This window comes from Alligator mississippiensis, chromosome 1 (genome assembly GCF_030867095.1).
Source record: "Alligator mississippiensis isolate rAllMis1 chromosome 1, rAllMis1, whole genome shotgun sequence".
Taxonomy (NCBI): Eukaryota; Metazoa; Chordata; order Crocodylia; family Alligatoridae; genus Alligator; species Alligator mississippiensis.
Genome location: NC_081824.1, coordinates 2,772,545 through 2,792,611, shown reverse-complemented (window position 1 = coordinate 2,792,611; position 20,067 = coordinate 2,772,545). Strand labels below are relative to the sequence as shown.

Genomic DNA, 20,067 nt, shown 5'->3' with positions numbered 1-20,067 from the left:
AGGTTGGGCTGTTGCTGGTGTTGCAGTGCTGTGTAGTTGTCACAGGGTTGTTTCTATAGTTTTAGGAAACTAGGTTTTAAGTTTAGACAAATGCTTGTATGGGACATTTTGGATAAGAAGGATCCTGCCCTGAGCAGGGGGATGAACTAGATGACCTCCAGTCCTACTTTTCTATGATTCAACAATTCACAAACACTGTCATAATCTGACTGGAAATGGCCACTGCTGACGCACCCAGAAGGCAGCTTGTGTTTGAGGCTGTTGATCACACCTGTAAGTTGCTCAGAGTTTAAATATGCCCTCAGCCATATTCCTACCAAGGCACTGAGCAGAACAGTAAGCTGCTCCCTTTTGGGTTGCTGCCCGCACACCCTTTGAGAGAGATTCAGTGTAATTTGGCAGTGGCCCATGCAGTTACTGAAACTGTGTCAAGTCTCCCATGTTAATGGACTAGAGAACAGAGATCGATCATTTGGCAGCCAGGATGGTAGCTTAATGATGGAGACCTCTGCTCTGTTTGATTTGGGCTGCACCATGCAGTACCCCTAACATGAAAATCATGCTGACAAATGTTGCAATGGTAGAGAACACAGCAAAATTTAAAGATCTCTAGCTAAAATATACCAAAACTAAAGAATCACATTCTTGTTTCGAAGCTGGAAAAAAGGTTTGACATTCTCTAAAAAAGCACTCGAGTATTTAAAGAGTCAGGGTTTGACAGCCGGAGACATGCTTTGTCAAGCCCTACAAACTAGCTACTACTGATCAAATATGAAGAGGCCTGGAGGCATCCTGACATAGCTTTAGAGAGATGAATGAAGTTCAACCTCACAGAGCTTAGCAAAGCATACACTGTGCAAGGGCCAGCTGCAAGACTTTAAGAGTGTGCATGACCAGTGTTGAGCTGCTGGCAAGGACTTGGAAGCTCTCAACAGCCACAGAGGCTGGATCCACATGTGCAGGCACATGTGCTTTGTAGTGCTGCAAACTTTTTTGCAGAGACACAAACCACACGAGCTGCACATTAATCAGTGGCTCAGCTCTGCTAATTTGCAGTGTTGGGGCAAAATATGCTACGGGAATTTCCTAGTAGCGAAAAAAAATTAAACCCTCGAAAAAAAAGTAGTGCAAACCACACCAAAGTGGCGAACACTGGGACAAATGCAGAGATGGGGGAGCAGGCCCAGGGCTGCCTGCTCTCCCATCTCCTCATGCTATGGAGCCCTCCCATCTCCATGCACTATGGAGACTTTGTTGACTGGCTGGGGGAGAGGGTGCTCAAGACAACGGATCAGGCAACCCTGGGCTGACAGCCCCATCTCCATGCCTCAGCATCGAGGCTTCCCAGTGGAGCCCCTGCACTAAGGCACACCGACAGGGGACCAGCCAGCCCAAGCCTGTCTGCTCCCCCGTCTTGAGGTGCACTATGTCCCATCCAAGCAGGGAGCGGCTAGGGCACAGTGCGACTCAGTGCAGGGGCTCCACAGGGCGTGGAGATGGGAGCCAGGCAGCTGTGGGCTGCCAGCTCCCCTACAGTCATGTGCTGCTGCACAGCACACAGGCAGTGGCATGAACTAGGGCACAAAGTTGAAGCAGCACAAATTTGTGCTGCTAAGGCACACCCCTGCTCGTGTGGACCCAGCCACAGTGATTAGAGATCTGGATCAAACAAGTACACCAGCATTTACTGAATGAACTCTGGAAACATTTCCAGAGCAGATACCAAGACTCCTGACCTCATTTCATGACTTAGTTCAGAGACTAGCCAGCAACACTATGCTAACCTGTTATTCCAGACTACTGCCCTAACTTGAGAGACCTCCTGAATACTGCTCCAGTCTCTTTTATCTATCACCACAGTAACATTACTTGCAAAAAGCAATCTTGCTCTGCAAGACAAGGCAATGGGAGACATTATACCTTAGAGCAGATCTACTAGGTAGAGGTCTGAAACCAATGGCAATGATGCAAGAAAAAAAAAACCAAAAAAACAACCACACTTTCACAGATACTAATCACTTCTCCATCCTACAAGGATCATCAAAGCCACGAGGGCAGATGAGGTTACAACATTCTTCCAACACTTATTACAGCATGCCGTTAATTCAGAGGGAGCTATGACTCAATATGCTTTAAGAAGTATGCATATTTAATAATGCAGTACATGCAACTTGACAGAGCTTGTATCTTTGAGGAAGTGATAAGATGCAAAATTATGTTACCACAGCTTCCTGTTCTCCCTGCGCTATGCATCCACACCTTTCATACTCGGGGCAATGCAAAAGAATGCAGACTACTGCTGTGGGGGGTGGGAGAAGCTGCCCTTATTTGCTTTGGCTTGGACTTTCCTACACAAATCATTAAAGTCAGCTGAAAGGAAAAATCAGAAAACTTGAACTGGAGAAAGAGACAAGTCAGTTTGCACTGCATTTGAGTCATTTTTAAACATGAAAGTCTATAGCAAGTAACGTGCGCTAAACCCTTTCAGTATCGCAAAACAGCAATGCCGAGAAGGTATTTGAAGGGCTCGTGTTCTCAGAAACAGCTGTAGAGAGTGCATCACAGACACTTTCCACCAATTTGTTTATCACGTAGCAGTGCTCTATACCACTGAGAGCAGATTATTTTTAGTCTGCAAATTCCCAGAGACTTCAAGATTGCTGAGGAATAGAACAGAGCACGTTCCCAGCCCAACGCGAAGAAACTAGCAGCTTGAGGCTGGGTGGGAGGAAAGACCATAAGGATCTAAAAGGGGGGGAAGCACCCAGGGGACCAGTGTAACCTAGTGAGGATAGAAGTGGAAAAGAAAAAGAAGCAAGCTCCATGTGATGTGTGTGAGATAACCACACTGTTTTTAATAGGCCTGTGAACTATCAGAAGTGTCCAGGATCCACCCATAACTGACCTTCAAACACGTCAATAAAGCAGGACTAAGCCATCGAGTTTAGCTTTTTGCTTGCTGTGGGTAAGTAAAAGTGTATGGACACTTACTACATAGCATCTAACAGGCAGTTAAATCCCCATTCCCCTTTAGCTCAGGGCAGTGGTCCTTTTATCCATTTCCTCACTCCCTCAATAACAGGGTAAGGCAGAAATTAAAAGGCTGCCTAGGGCAGATGCACAAGTGAGATGAATTGAGTGTTAATGTAGAGCCTAGTTTCTGGGCCTTTCCAGGTCAGAGGTTTTAAGTTAGGCCAATACTTGTACTAGACTTTCAAACCTAAATCATCTTGGTCTTTACCTGGCTAGGGACTCCTGCCTGCTGGCAGGACTGCCTTGCTGCAGAAGACACTCCAAAACAACTATGCTCAACTAGATTGCTGCTGCTGCTGAATTTGCTCACAGCAAAAACAAAACAAAACAAAACAAAAAACCTGCAGAAATCCTTTGACTGCCCCCAACCAGAGCACATCAGAATGAGACCAAGCCCAGCTACCTTAGACACACGAAGATGTAAAAAACAACTATGGTTGGACAACAAGAGCGTCATTAGGGAGATTCTTAACCACCTACAGCTGCAACAAGGAATGTAGGAGATAAGATCCCCCATGAGCAAATCCACTGTTACTGTAGGCAACACCCAGGCACAGTGGTAATAAGCACATTAGACGCATCTTGGATAGCCAGATCCCAGCACTGCCTTCCTGTTTATGAGATAAGAGCTCCGCACTGAGAAGATGGTATCAGGTCTCCATATGCCATGTTCTGAATTTAACAGCGTTTGCAAGACACCAGGAAAACTGGGAACTTCATGATGTGCAAAATAAGCAGCCTTTGTACACCCTGAGCTTCCTGCACACACAGCCAGTGTTTTCCTAGTGCCTGACCTGATCACAAATTAATAGTCACCAAGCTCTCAGCATGCTGAAAGTTTAGATTCAGAAACCAATAACTAAGAAACTCTACAAACCAAGGTATGTGGGTTCAAAAGATAGAACAACAAGACTTCTGTGTAAATACTGGCAAGACTGAGCCTCTGAATACCGTGCTCACAATACTGGGTTGTCTCTTCCCCCTCCCACCCACAAGACTGGGGGGGAAAAGAGGCAATGTAGGGGGAGGAGAAATAACAGAAAGGAACTGGTCACTGAGAATGCCCAGAGACAAGCAGACAAGAATGGGGACACACCATGATCCAACAGTAATACTAAAACTTGCCCTTGCTTTTCAGAGCTAGCTTTGCTTTGGGCCCACTAACATGCCCTTTTCCAAGATTTCGGAAGGAATGAAGTCCCTGGCATGCTCTCATCTTTGACATGACAGCAATCCAGCTCAGTTCTTATTTGCTTCCCTTACCTCACTGCAGTATCAAAGCAATTCTCACCACAAGAAAGCATAAACCCAGGAATGGCAATATCTTACTTCCTTCTTTGCTGACAAGATGCTTAGGATATTTTTCTTTTTTTGCTGCCAGTTGAAACTAAGCATAGCAAACCTACTGTTGAAGGAAAGCCTGGCTTTCCAACCAGCCTCCCCAACATCCAGACCTGCAACGAAATTGTTAACGTTCTCTCTCAGCTTCCCACTCCACCCCATTTAGGGTGCACACTGAAAATATCTGCTACCCTGCATCTGCAATGCACTTCCATAACACACAGGAGGAGAAAGATTAAACACCTCCTGGCAGAATCCAGGTCTCCATTCATCGTAAAGCACAGTGCAAACCAACAACCTTAAGACAAAAATGTTTATTCACAAACAGCTTCACAAGCTTCTTTCTCTCTGGAGAGCTGTCCCCAACAACTCTCTCTGTGCACAAGCATGCCTTTTCAAACATCCACCTTCAAAGAGCAGAATGCAGCACCAGCACAAGTTTTGGATGCGAGAAGCCACAAAGACACAAAGGGCTGTGCTCGCAGCCTACCTCCATTATGTTCCTCGACTTCTCACGTTTCTTGGCAATCACTAATAGCAGCAGGCCAAAGTCTGGATGACATTTGCACATTTGCTACATTTCCCGCAGTCTTTAACAAGAACTTTTTCTCCTAACTTTAGGCCTCAACCCTTCTGGTAAAATCATTAATTTGCAAAACAAAACATGGGTCAGTGAACAGCCCACCAAGATGCATTCATAAAATGGGAAAACAGAAGTGGGAAGAGATAAGCCACACTTAGGGCTTGTTGACATGGGGAACATATCCAGGCATTCAGCAGGGCAAGATTCAACACGCTAATTATGAGTGTTACATGCCACGTGGACCCAGCTTTTCTGTAAGTGGAATGCCTTTCTTTCCCTGGAGTAGGTATGAAGATACTTATTTAAAAAACATGAAGCCTGGAAAAGGCATTCAGACTGGAACAAAAGCCTTCCTGGGGAGTTATACTGACCGCTAATTAATACCCTGCTTTACACCTAGATAGCTTCCTTAGAGAGGATTCTTTAGTCTGTTTCTCTGGGAACCAGTGAAGCATTGTTCCAGGTACAGCTGTCTGAAGTGGTCCATCTAGATCAGGGGTGGCCAACCTGCAGCACAAGTGCCTCAGGTGGCATGGGCAGCCTTGGTCATGAGCCACACAGATGGGGAAGTGGCAAGCAATGCAGCTGAAACTCGCACAGGTAGCAGAAAGCAGAGCAGTTCAGGCAAGGAATCAAAAGCAAAGGAGCACATTGGGCAGGGAGAAGAAAGCAGAGAGGCTGACTGGGCAGGGGAAGAGGACCACAGTGGTACTCAGGGAGGGCACGGAGATTAATTTGTGGCACTTCTGCCTGAAACGTTGGCTCCCACTGCTCTAAATAATTCAGAGATTCCCAACCAGGGTGCCATGACAATCCTTTCAGGGATGCTGCTGGGTGCCAAACATTGTTAGTAAGCATACAAACACGATTCACTATTTTTCTGTAGTGAAAAAATAAGTAAAAGCTATGAGCCAGCATTTTCCAAGGTGTGTCTTGAGTATAAAAAGTTTCCCAATAAGGAAATCTAACATGGGAGCATCAAACTCACTGCAGGACACAAGCCAGACCAGGGGGATTCCTCCCAAGCCAGATTAGCAGGTGCAGTGGTGATGACCTGGGTCTACATTTGGGAAGCTGTGCGAGCACGGGCAATATTTGCATAGCCCTCACTCACCCCTCTGCTACCAACATTTATGTCCATCAGGGTCCAGGGACCTCAAATTCTGTGGCATGCCACACCCAATAGCCCTACCCCCCAACTTCTGTGGCCGACCAGACTACAAGCAGGCCAGATGGAACGGTTCTGTGGGCCATATGGTAGATCAGGGGTGTTGAACATATGAAGAGCATTCATCTAGCTCTCCTACTGTGTCCTCCTCTGTTCTGGCCTTCTGCCAAGCATCCAGTGGGACTGTATGATATGCAAAGCATCTGATGCTCTTCCCTCCCTCCCCAGAGCATTTGAAGCAACATTGCCAAGGTAACTTTCTTTTTCCCTCACCTCTGGCCCCCCAACTCTCCCTGCCTCCCATTGAATCCCTTTCCTGCTTCTTCTCTAATAAACACACACATCTGCTCTGAAGCTTCAAAGGTCCTCAACTCCTCCCCACAAGGCATCCCTGATCTTATCTCCTCATCCTCTCCACCTAGATTAAATGAGGATTGCACCATTTCCTCTGCTCGAGCCTTATAATACAGAATCTATAAACTTGCTCTCCTGCCACCCCACGTTCAAAAACACCTTTGATCGCAAGTGTTGCAGTAGCATCTGAGAACGTCGATCAAGTCCAAGGCCCCAGTATACCCAGCACTGTACAGACACACTGTAGTGATGACTCTACCTCCTCAAGAGTCTGCCATCTCAATCAGATAAAATCAGACAGAATGGTGTGCTGGTGGTTGGAGAAACAAAGTGTGAAAAACAGCACAAATTAAAAACACCCACGAAGCTGAGCACCAACCATTTGTTTATACCGCTTTCCAACTACAGGAACTCACCAAACACAGCATGTTGTAACTATCTGCCACTCTACATCACCGTCATCAGGTTTTTTTTAAGTACAGTCCTGTTATTTGGCAGATTTCAGCACTGGGAATATTGACAGCACCAAGTAAAAATGAACTCAGAGCGTGAGTTTCTTTCAGTCTAGACTCTCCCTCCTTCACCCCTGCTTCTGAGCAAATATCTCTAGTCTACAGGTGCTAAAAATCCACTTATGGGCAGTCAAAAAAAGGAGAGCTGTGCAATTAATAAGCTGACCCAGCCTACATGGTAACTTTCTTTCCCCTGCCTCCCATATCCACAGGATACCGCAACATAAAAGCATCAGAGCAGAGAATAACCTGTTTCACTCTCCTGTGCTTCAAGTAGCAGAGCTGGAGGAGGAAAATTCAGGGTGATTGATGGACCACAGAAATGACCAAGATGCTGATGTAAGGTTTTATACAATATCACTAACCAAATCTAAAATAGCAAAGGAAAAAGAGGCAAAGGAAGCAAAGCAGAGACACTAGATTTGGGAATTCATTTAAGCTGTGGACTTTAGATCTCCTTGCACTTACACCACGAAAATTAATTCAGAACTACGCTAGAAATTTGATGCGTGTCAATATAAGTTAGGCATGGATTTTTTTATATTTTTTTTTTACACCATTTGTGTACCAGCAGCAAATACTTCTCTTGGTGTAGCTTATTTCAATCATCCAGCACTAGCATAAGCTATGCCAGCAAAGTTTAACTGAGGATAGGCCACGACTATTCTAGGGGTGTTTTAATGGTATATAATACTGATAACACTCTCCAAGCACAAAGACACCTCCTGGCACAGCTGTGCTTTGCACTAGAATAGTAAAACCACACCCATGCCAAGCAAAACAAGCATTATTAGTAAAGCCATACTTTTACCAGTATAACTCTTTGCACTATGGAGGTTTGTATGGTAGTCAGGGTCACACCTCATCCAAGTCCCATCCCAACCACTTGGCATAAGTCTGCATTGTTGACACGGCTTCAGCCATCCAAGGTTTAAGCCCATGCCAGCCTTGCCAGTGCAAACAGCTACAGACTACACCCTCCTCATACCGCCCACTCAGTGCTGTTGAGTAACCGGACTCTGGAGCCTCAAAGGAGGAAAGTTTGTTTAAAGAGCAAGTATTAGACATGACTTATATCAGGTAAGTCTCCCTGTAGATAGGCACATTATAAACACAGCCAGGAAGCAAGGAGGTGAAGATGAATGGTGCACGGGTTAGGACACCAGCCAGTTTCCACAGACGCAGGTTCAGCCAGTGGAGATTTCCCTGGCGACTGAGCAAGTTGCTTCATTTCTCCATCTGTACAATGGGGAGAATATGCCACACTGGGTGGGGTACTGAGAGGAAAAAATGTGTTAAAGATCGAGAGCTGCTGACAACTATGACACACACAGCTCTGATGCTCAAACACTGACACGATCTTTCTTCCTCGAGAAGCAGCTGTGAAGCCACAAATGCAACAGACCAGTCACTCCGGCTTGGTCTCCACTAGAAAGTCCTGCTGACATCGCTGTGCTAGCTGGGGACCCGAATCAAAGTCCCCCCTCCAGTACACCAGGAAAACCTGGCACGGACGCAGCTGTGAGCGGCACAGGCAGAAAACCTGCTTAGGTGATGTCATTTAGGGAGATGCAATAGCTACACAGGTGGACAAGCCGCTTTGCTGACACACGCTGTCGGGAGCAGAGGGCACAGGCTCATTGCAGAGCCCGTACTTGCTTTATTACTGCAGTACGCGGGCAGCGGCAAGAAGGAGCGCAGGGGAACCGAAACGAGACGCCGTGCCCGGCTAGCCACCAACACAAGGCAGCGACAGCAGCTAAACCGACTACTGCTTTCCCCTGCAAGGGAAATACACACACGCATAAATATATACATAGAGTACACATGCACACACATAAATATACACGTAGACACACACGTATATAAATATATACATGTATTTATATATACATATACATGAACAGGGAACAAAATGAACATTATTAACATTATTTCGGTCCACCCATAAGGCTCCTCTTGTCACTCCCGCGGTTGGGAGGGCGCTGTCGGGGTCTGCACTGCAGGTCAGGTCCCTCCTGTGGGCTACAGCCGCCGGCCCAGCGTCACTCCCAGGCGGGGCGGCGAGCGCCACGGTTCGAGGTGCCCCCCCCCACGGACGGACGGACGGACGGGTCGCGCTGCAGAAGGGTCCCGGGTGGGACCGGGGGGGGGGGGAGGTGCCCCCCTTGCAGGAGGGGAAAAGGCCCGAAGCCCCGGGGGGTGACCCCACCTCCACCCCCAAGGGCCTGGGGGGTCATGACAGCGCCCCGCCCCTCACCTTGTACTTGTCGAAGCCGCCCAGCTGCTCGGCGCTCACGTACTCCCAGGCGCCCATGGCGGCCAGGCCCCCCCGGCGGCAGCGCTGCGAGCGGCGCGGACACTGAGGCGCGGCGCGTGGCCCCCGCCGGCTGCCGTAGCCGCCGCCTCCCGCCCGGCATCGGCCCACCCGGCGTGCGCCTGACGTCACGCGCCCTCCCTGGCCCTAGCCCCGCCCCGGCCCGCGCGTCACTGCCCCCTGGCGGCCGGCGGGCGCGACCGCGGGGTTCCTCGTGCCCGCCTGCCCCCGCCCCCGGGGGTCGGGCCCTGCACGGGGGGAGGGGGGGGGGTTGATATTTGAAAATAAGAGTTATAATATTGTCTATGTACGATGATGCATATTCAGTATAATATTATATGTACTTATGGTCACTATAATAATAGCTCATGTATAATATCTATAATATTATATAATGTATATACTTATAGTACCTCTATTAATCTAAGCCATATAATATTGTGTAATATTTATTATAGTCTCTGTCTACCTATACCTATCTATATATATCTGGCTATATATATGTAGATATAGATATATCTATAGATACAGAGAGAGAGAGAGAGAGAGAGAGAGAGATCTATATAGATAGATATAGATTTATCTATATATAGCTATCTATATATAGAGACAGCAGCCCCCTTGGCTCAGCAAGGAACTAGCGGACCTCCTGCATCTAAAAAGAAAGGCCTACAAAGGATGGAGGATGGGATTCACCTCCAAGGAAGACTATACCGCGCTGGTCTGGACCTGCAGGGACCGAACCAGGAAAGCCAAGGCTGCGACTGAACTCCTACGGGCTACATGTATCAAGGACAATAAAAAGTCCTTTTTTAGACATGTGGGGAGCCAGAGGAAAAGCAAGGGCAACACTGGACCCCTGCTGAACCAGATGGGGCAACTGATGACTTATGCCCAGGAAAAAGCCAACCTATTAAATAGGTGCTTTGCGTTGGTCTTTCACAAGTCCCACAGGACGCCCGTGCCCGCTACAGGACAGGGAGGCCTGAGTGACGGTGGTTCCTTGCCTTCCATCAATGCTGACCTTGTGAACAAACATGTTGACAGCCTGGACACCTTCAAGTCAGCCGGCCCTGGCGGTTTACTCCCAAAGGTACTCAAGGAGCTGGCAAGCAGCATAGCTCAGCCCCTGGCATGGGTCTTTTTTGAGCTCCTGGCGCTCTGGTGAAGTGCCCGATGATTGGAAGAGGGCCAATGTGATGCCTATCTTCAAGAAAGGGAGAAAAGTGGATCTGGCAAACTACAGCCCCCTCAGCCTGACCTCTATCCCAGGGAAGGTCTTAACAGACTGGCCGATGGCAGCATCCTGCGGAATAGCCAGCATGGGTTTGTTGTGGGTAGGTCTTGCTTGACCAATCTTATTTCCTTTTATGACCAGGTGACCTATCATCTGGACAAGGGAGAGGAGATTGATGTCATATATCTTGACTTTAAAAAAGCCTTCGATCTGGTATCCCATGATCACCTCTTGGCAAAACTGCCCAACTGTGGTCTTGGGTCCACCACGATCTGCCGGCTGGGGAATTGGCTCCATGGTTGGACCCAGAGGGTGGTGGTTGACAGAAGTCAATTGTCGTGGTGCCCTGTGACCAGTGGAGTCCCTCAAGGCTCTGTCCTTGGACCCATAATGTTCAACATCTTCATTACTGATGTGGACATTGGAGTCAGAAGCAGACTGGCCAAGTTTACCGATGGCACCAAACTTTGGGATAAAGCGTCCACACCTGAGGACAGGAGGGCAATCCAGGCTGACCTGGGCAGGCTCAGGATGATAACCTGATGGTGTTTAACACCAAAAAATGCAAGGTTCTCCACCTTGAGAGGAAAAACCTGCAGCATGCTTATAGGCTCGGCAGTGCTACACTGGACAGCACTAAGGATGAAAGGGACTTGGGGGTCAGGATTGACCACAAGATGAACATGAGCCTTCAGTGTGATGCTGCAGCTAGTAAAGTTAGCAAAATGCTGGCTTGCATCCATAGATGCTTCTCAAGCACATCCCAGGACATTATTCTCCCATTGTATTTGGCCTTAGTGAGGCTGCAGCTGGAGTACTGCATCCAGTTTTGGGCTCCACAATTCAAAAAAGGATGTGGAGAAGCTTAAGAGGATGCAGAGGAGAGCCATGCGCATGATCAGGGGTCAGGAGAACAGACCTTACAATGAGAGGCTGAGAGCCATGGGAAAGCACAGGCTCAGGGGTGATCTGGTGGCCACCTATAAGTTTATCAGGGATGACCACCAGGATCTGGGGGAATGATTGTTCACCACAGCGCCCCAAGGGATGACAAGGTCGAACGGTTATAAACTACTGCAAGACTATTTCAGGCTGGACATAAGAAAGAATTTCTTTACTGTCCGAGCCCCCCAAGGTCTGGAACAGCCTGCCACCGGAGGTGGTTCAAGCACCCACATTGAACCCCTTCAAGAGAAATTTGGATGTTTATCTTGCTGGGATCCTATGACCCCAGCTGACTTCCTGCTCCTGGAACAGGGGGCTGGACTCGATGATCTTCCGAGGTCCCTTCCAGCCCTAATGTCTATGAAATCTATATAGTTATCTATATCTTTATCTATCTATATCTATCTACATATATCTACATAGCTAGCTATCTATATATATATCTGTAAATAGATAGATCTATCTATATAGCTCTGTATCTATATCCATCTGTCTATCTATAGATCTATCTATAGATATAGATATATTCCCCCTCCAGGGAAAAGGATATGGACAACTTCACCTTCTGTTTAGTTGTTGTCATTGGCTTATTGCTACCACAGTACGGGATCTCATTTTCACTCTTGTGTGCTGTTACTGCAGAGATAAAGCAAATTTGGGATCTGCTGATGTCCCAGCGAGGGGCGGCTGGGGGCAAAGGCTGAGTGTGCTGATGTGTGTGCAAGCCACCTGCCAGCCCCAGGGTCAAGCCCCCTGCACCAGGGGTGGTCAGAAATCCTGTTACACCAGCTGGGCAGTTGGACAAATGGTTCTTTGATAGCTTTCGGGCACAGATACACCCTTCTTCAGGCATAGGGAGAGATTACTGGTGTGTGTACTCTCCTGGGTGGAATCAAATGCAATATGCAAAATGCCACGACAACTATAATATGTGAACATGCTTGGAGCAGGGTGCTGGACTAGACGTGACCTCCTGAGGTCCCTTCCAATCCTCATTTCTATAATCCCATGAATATGGCTATAACCAACACGTCAGAAATCCTTGCACTTGCAAACCTGGAGAGAGCCGGGTTGCAGAAAGGCCCCAACCCTGTGCCAAGACCCCGTGTCACAGACTCCCTGCTGGGCTCTGCCATCCACCAATTCAATCCCAGGCCTACAACCGCCAGCAAAAAGCAGCCGTACCCTCTGCATTTCTTGCCCCCCCCAAGATAGCTCTGGTGTACAGGAACCCCCAAAAGCTTAGCAGCTGGGTACCATCACCCCATGACTCCTGGAACCGGGGCTTGTTCAAGAGCTGTTCTCTGCCCCAGCAGCTGGAATGACTTCCAAAGGGCTGCTGGCCACCTGCACAGTTAAAAGCAGTCTTTGTTGCAAGCACTAGAAGTTGCTCTTCTGCATCACGGGGTGTTACCTGCTCCTCACCAAAGGATGTCTGTGATCACGGCTGCCAGGGGGAGAGGAATGCACTGGGCAGGCCCTAAGACCAGACAGCTGCAGGCCAGCATTGTGTCCAACACTGAAAACTGGCCAGCCGGATGCCTGGGAGGATGAGAGAGGAGACGCAGAGCTTTGTAGCCATCAATCATTACTGCAAATGGAGCCTTGGACACTAATGAGTCAAACGTCCCAATTAGTGGTTTCTATAAATGAGTGTCTCCATCTCATCTCCTGAGTGTACCAGGTCTGTAATAGCAACCAGGAGACCTCACCCCCTGATGGGGACTGTAACAGGTCACCCTCCCCACCGCCATCTTCCCTGTTAATCTGCGCCTTACGTGGGGCACCCTTGGAGTCTGCTTTGGAGCTCTTATGTCCCGCCCTCTACTCGCCTGCCATGTCTTGATGGAAATTATTGTTGATGTTCTTGCGAGCGGGAGACTGCCTATTGTATTTTTTGTATGTTGGGATCTTTCACCTACATGGGCCTGACCCCTGTATTTCTCTAGCTAGGCCTCCCCATCCAAAAGCCACCAAACAGGGTTTGACTCTGAGGCTCGCCTTTTCCGGTGTCGGGCCTTGTTACAATTTGGCCCCCGGTCCTTGGGCTCTCCGCAGCCCTGTCTCACTCTGCACCCTCTCTGGTGCTTAGGCTCTCTGTGGCCCTGTCTCGCTCTGCGCCTTCACAGGCACCTGGGCTCTCCGCAGCCCTTGTCTCGCACTGCACCCTCTCTGGCACTGGAGCTGGTGCCCCCAAATGCTGCGCCCTCTCTGGTGCCGGGGGTCAGTGCACCCCAAATACTATGCCCTCTCTGGCGCTGGGGTCTCCACGCTACCATGGGTCCCCTATGAGGCCTCCTCCTTCCCCTAATAGCCTCACCCGAGCCACCGGTGTTAGTCAGTAATCAAAAAGGAAAAAATAATAACTGCCACAAGTCAATATGATCAAGCAAAGCAGCAGGTCAGCTTATATTCACAGCCTTCATGCTTCAGCTCCCGACCGTCGGCTACAGTCCTTGTTGTGGTGCGGCTGCTGTCTCTCCACAACTTCATAGTTCCCTCCTTTGGACCGCTCGCCCAGCTCCTCTGTGGAGCTCTTGGAGGCACTCCTTCCCCTTCGGCTGCTGTCCCCCTTACTGCCACTGTTCCCAGGGTTTTTATAGTCCTTCCCCTTCCAGTCAGCTGACTGGCTGGCCAGGTTCAGCATTTAACCCTTTCCTTACCAGCACTCTGTGCCCAGAAAGTTCTGGCTTTAAAGGGGCGGGCCTGCTTTCTGGTGACAGGGTTAGGGTTCCCTGTTACAGGGACGTTGCCTTTATGTAACCCCGAGTGTGTCATATACCTGGAGCCATCTCAGTCTCTGGCCATGTACCAAAGTAGTACAAGAGTACTATGTACCATGTACCAGAGTAGTTCCCTAGTAGCCTCAGCAGACAACCCACCATTGCTGCTAGCATGAGCCATAGTCACCTAAAAGCCACAGATTCACTGGGCCCTGGATGGGTGAATGCTGGGAACAGCAGATAGTCCAAACTGGGGAAGCCACTATCAGACGACATCAGAGCTTCAGAGCAGGGCATCTCTTCGGTTTCACTTCCTCACACCCGGCCACAAAATAATTGCCATGGCAAGGGCAGGAGGGTGTATGTTTCTTTAAATATGTGCAAGCCACTTGAGTGCTCCAGTGCTGTGCATCTTCCCAGCACCCAGATGATGATGTAGATACAGAGTGACTTCTCTGAAATGGAGCTGGGGTGAAATAGAAAGGATGTGCTCTTAAGTACTACTGGGTGCAAGGGCAGATCCGGGGGGGGAGACTGCACAGTGCCCTTGTACCCTCCTTTGATTCCTGCTCCATCCAAAGTGTTAAAAACAATTGCCTGGCAGTGGCAGCGGCATTTCTATTCAGGCAGCAGTGAGAGAGTCCATTGACTTCATGGATCATTATCATCTACCTGATCTCTTCTAAACTTCATTTCACAGGTGTTAATGATACTCTCATTTTTAATAATATTGATGTGCCATCAACCAAGCTGACCTTTGTTCTGCCATGCTGCTATCTGTTGTCTGTTCCTGGTCATGAAGCTCCTATTTCACAACCCTGCAGATTGCTTTTAACTCATTCCAATGATGTTTTATCTGTTTCTGCATCAATCTGAAACAGAACAATACAGCCCAAGGTCCTTAGCATATTACTAAAGTTTCTAGATTCTTTTTACCCAGAGAAAAATATGTGTTGTGTTACATATGACGATGAACCACAGCATCTGCACCCTCTACCCCCCCTACACACACGCACACACACACACACGCACTTTTCAAACTCCTAGAACCTCCCATGGCAGGAGGGATGTACTACTACTGTCCTTCTTTTCAGTGGATGAATTGCAGCCAGTTACAAATTCATGCCCCCTTCCACCTTAATTAAAAATGCCATGGCTTGAAAATGCAGCTTTGCTGGTTTCACAGCCACTGATGATGACAGTGACACCTCTGATTGAACGGAGCATCGAGCTCTGGGCATATTACATGTGTTAGCAAGAAGCCCAGAGTCATTGCCAACTGCTGCTCAATTCTCTGAAACCTCTCTGCAAGACCTACACATTTTTAAAACTCACATGAGATGGTTTCTGTTCTGGCTTTCATGGGGTTTCATTTTCAATTGTTCTTGGAAATGTGTTTTTTATTTGTTTCAACTGAATTATTCATTCAGCGGAGGAGGGCAGACAGCATTCTGCTCCTCCGATCACTATAAACCCGGTTCTCTCTGTCTCTGTTGTCCCTCCTCTTCCTCCCCTGTCTCCTTCTCCTGTCTTGTCACTGGCGGCAGGTTGTCCTAAGCTCTGCCATTGGGGAATCACAGAACAGTAGGGCTGGAAGGGACCTCTGGCACTGACTAGTTTCACACCCACCCGGTGTGAAACTTCTCTAACGGACCAGCCCCCCTCTCAGCCGTGCTGGTTTCACAGCCAGTAACTATGACAGTGTCACTGATGACTGAACCAACCCTCTGCCTAAGGCAGGATCATCCCTATCCAGGCTAGCCCATACAACTCCTTGTCTAACCTATTCCTTAAACTACACAAACCCACCATGACCCAACCACAAGGTACAAGACCCTGTGCCTAGTATAGTGGTTCTCAACGTTTTTAGACTCAAGGATCCCCTGGACAGACTCAAGGCCCCCTTAGAAAATGCCAGTTCTTAATTTTTGCTCTTTTTTCATGACAGAAGAATAATAGACCGAACTTTTTCTGTTGCAAAATTATAGGCGGTGGAAGGGGGGTGCTAATGAGGCTTAGCCCCCACCAACACGGGGCAACGGTAGGACCACAAGGCAGGCCAACTGTGGGTATCCGGTGACTGCAGCAGGGGTGGGGAGGGGCGTGCACACAGCAGTGAGGGAGGGAGAGGAGCTGGGGCTGGGGCAAGTGCTGCACAGCCATGGTGGAGCACGGTACGGATCCACAAGCAGCTTGTCCAGAGGGTGCAGCTCCTGCTGCTACGCACACCCTGGGAGGGCATAGGGAGTGTGTGCCCCCAGATCTTCTCTGGGTGAGAGCGGGTTGCCACTGTGGGCTGAGGTCGGGGCTGCACCGGGCTCTCCCCAGCGTGGGGAGTGGGGCTAGGTTGTACTCAGGGCAGAGAGCAGTGGCACGGGGAGGGAGGCTACAGGGGGGTTGCAACTACCCCAAAATGTACCATAGCCCCCCCGTAGCCCCCTTCCAGTGCCGCTGATACCCACCCTGAGTGCAGCGAGGCCCAGCCCCCCTGCTGGGAAGAGCCCAGCCCCAGCCCACAGCAGCAGCCTGCTCTCATCCCACAAGCAGATCTGGGGGCACACGCCCCCCCCATGCCCCTCCAGGGGTGTGTGCAGCAGTGGGAGCCACCACCCCCTTCCTGTGCCAGACGCCCCCTGGACAAGCTGCTTGTGGTTCTCTGTCCCGTGCCCTGCCCCAGCTGTGCAGCACGTGTCCCAGCCCCAACCCCAGCCCCACTGCCTCCCTCACCACTGTGGGGGCGGTGCAGACTGAGGCCCTAGCAGTGAGGGAGGGAGCGTGGCACAGGCAGGAGCAGGGGTGGGGATGAAATAGATTTATCTTGTGAACCATGTTTCCACACCTACCAAGACTAACATGGCATGGCACCCTGCAACATCCTTGAAAGAATCTCTGTGGCACCCGGTTGAGAACCACTGGCATAATGCCTCAGTGCAGAGCAGAGAGTCTGCTGAATAGGTGCGAACAGCAGTCCCTGGAGCAGGACACTCTGGGGTACCCCAAGGTCCAGAGTGCTGGAAGGAAGAATGGCAGCACAGATCCAGCACAGAGACACCATTGGGAGGTCCCGTCCATGTGACATCAACTGTGTGGTGTTACAGGCACACAGATGCATCCCCCAGGGTGGGGTGTGAAACCTGTTCTGTTGCCAGGGTTACTAACCCTGTTTTAACTACATGACTGTGCAGACAACTCAGGTGCCAAGGCAGGCAGGCTACCTACGAAGCTGGCTCACAGCTGGGGCCCTGGCTGGCACTGAGATCACAGTGCTCAAATTTCCTTCCCCCTTTCTATGGGCTCACAAGCTGAGTCCCATTCAAACCCTGGCTCAGCGGGTACTTGAAGTGGTACAAAGAGGGGTATTTCTGTAGGATCCCAAGATAAAAGTCTTTGTCCCAGGAGAAACCAGTTGTCTGCTTTTCGTCCAGGAAAGCAGAGGGTGGCTGCAGGAATGGAGCCAAAGGGGCTACTGTATATGTGTGTGTGTATGTGTATACACATGTGCATGTGCACGTGTTTTATATGTTTATTTGAACACACCTTCAGTGTTAAACCTATCCTTGGAGGCACACAGAAGGGCATATGCTGGTACATTTGGGTTGACTGCCTCTTCTCTACTCCTTGTGCCTGCTGGAAGGCACAAGAAGAAGCAATCACTGGGAACAGCTTTAATAGTGAAATTAGCTTGGCTAACAGTGAAAGCACAGTGCAGTAAGAGCTGATGTTGCTCTGCAGCTCTGTCCACCTTCCCAATTAGAAAGCACCTATTACGCAGTTTAATAAGGTCCCATCACAAATTATTTGCAGCAACCCTGAGCCTTTGGGAACTTTCTTACTAGCAGACCATAAGTACTGACAGTAAAGAAAGTAGGGCAGACAGTGCTTTAGCTCTACACACCATAACTGCGAAAACTTAAGAGCGCACCACAAACATGAAGGCCGCAGTTGTCAAACTTTGGGGGCCTAAATCAGGTGCCTGCACATAGATTCAGGTTCCTAAACAAGTGGCTTAATTAGAAAAAAGCTGAGCAAATACAGGTCTCAGTGGGTGTGGGTGTGTGTATGTGAAATCACACACCCATACATGCTTGCTACCTACAATCAGTAGAATAAATTACTCTGAAAAGGCCACTATCACATGCTAATACCATTTCCACCATCTGTTCCTTCCGGAAGTTCAGACAGGGTGTTAATCCCCTGGTTTAGTGGACCACTCTATGAGAAAGGATCAAATAACCAAAAGCTACCGGGTTTGCTGTAGGTCATGTACTATCTCTTCTGGGCCACCAGTGTTGGATGATGATAAACCATGGAAGCACCATAGTGTGGTCTGGGCATTTGATGAAGTGAACTACATCATACATCTATATATACAATTAGGTTAATGTGTGTATATATATGTACATATGTATGTGTGTTTGCATATAGATAAGGTATGTATACACTGTGTATGTATACACTGTGTGTGGGGGGTATACACACACACAATGTGTACACACTGTGTGTGTGTGCATGTGCATACACACACACACACACACACACACAGGGTAGTAGGAGGGTGGTGAAGCACTGGAACAGGCTCCCCAGAGAGGTGGTGGAGTCTCCATCCTTGAAGGTTTTGAAGACCTGGCATGGACAAAGCCTTGGCTGGGATGATGTAGTTGGGGCTGGTCTTGCTTGGAGCAGGAGGTTGGACTAGATGTGACCTCCTGAGGTGCATACATATATACACACTAGCACAGAAGGGAATGGGTGAGGTTTTATTCACCAAGGCGCCCCCGGGGGTTACAAGAAATAATGGCCACAAGCTAGCAGAGAGCAGATTTAGACGACATTGGGAAGAACTTCTTCACAGTTCGAGTGGCCAAGGTCTGGAACGGGCTCCCAAGGGAGGTGGTGCTCTCCCCTACCCTGGGGGTCTTCAAGAGGAGGTTGGATATGCATCTAGCTGGGGTCATCTAAACCCAGCACTCTTTCCTGCCTATGCAGGGGGTCGGACTCGATGATCTATTGAGGTCCCTTCCGACCCTAACATCTATGAATCTATGAATCCTCCTAATGGACTGCGAAATCCTGACTCATCCCATTGTTCCACTGCATCCTCCTGCTTCTTCCAAAGAAGTTGCTGAACGATCCCTCTGACACATGGAGCTTCTCTGCCAGGTTATGAATCCTCCTGTCTCTACCTCGTCCTGGGCCCGTGCTGCCGCTTTGGTTCTTTTTGTTCCTAACATACGTCAAACACTCTTTTGCATTGTGCTCGCTGCTGGGCAGCTGTGTGGTTTTTCCAAAGAGGTTACACAATGGATTTGTGTGAGATGGTTTGGACAGGACTGGTCCTGCCTGAGACAGGGGCTGGACCTGATGTGACCTCTGGAGCTTCCTTCGTGCCCCAGGGCTCTACAACTTCTATGATTTTCCCCTTGTGTTGTAATGAAATCTAAAATACCACCACATCACATTGCAATACTTTGGTGGCATCAAAGAATCCTAAAGCAGCAGGGCTGGCAGGGAGCTGCAGAGGTCAGATCTAGTCCAACCCCTGCCTGAGGCAGGATCAGCCCTGTCCAAACCAGCCCACACAAACCCAGTTGCAACCTTGGAGCAAAACAACACAATCTGCCCTGACACAGCACCAGGCATCACACCCAACCCTGCCCCAGGGAAAGCAAGGACCACGACACCAATGTCCTGATGCTGCATAGGTTTATTAATATACTCTCAAAAGATCCCAGGCAGAGGCCAAGCCTCCACTACAGAGGAAAGCAAACCCCACCAGTCTGTGCCAGTCTGACCACGGGGGAAAAATTCCTTCCTGACCCCAAATGCAGCATTGGGCTGAGCCTGAGTGGAGGGG

At 49.1% G+C, this 20,067-nt stretch overlaps 1 protein-coding gene across 1 annotated transcript in view; it reads right to left on the bottom strand.

Annotated features, from left to right (window-relative positions):
- The window catches only part of SELENOI (selenoprotein I), a 60,608-nt gene extending 51,213 nt beyond the window's left edge, over positions 1-9,395 (bottom strand). The window contains exon 1 of the mRNA XM_014601693.3: positions 9,252-9,395. Coding sequence (XP_014457179.1) covers positions 9,252-9,308 — 57 coding nt within the window. The 5' untranslated portion in view covers positions 9,309-9,395. The remainder of the gene's footprint in view (positions 1-9,251) is intronic.
- Positions 9,396-20,067: the final 10,672 nt, after the last annotated feature.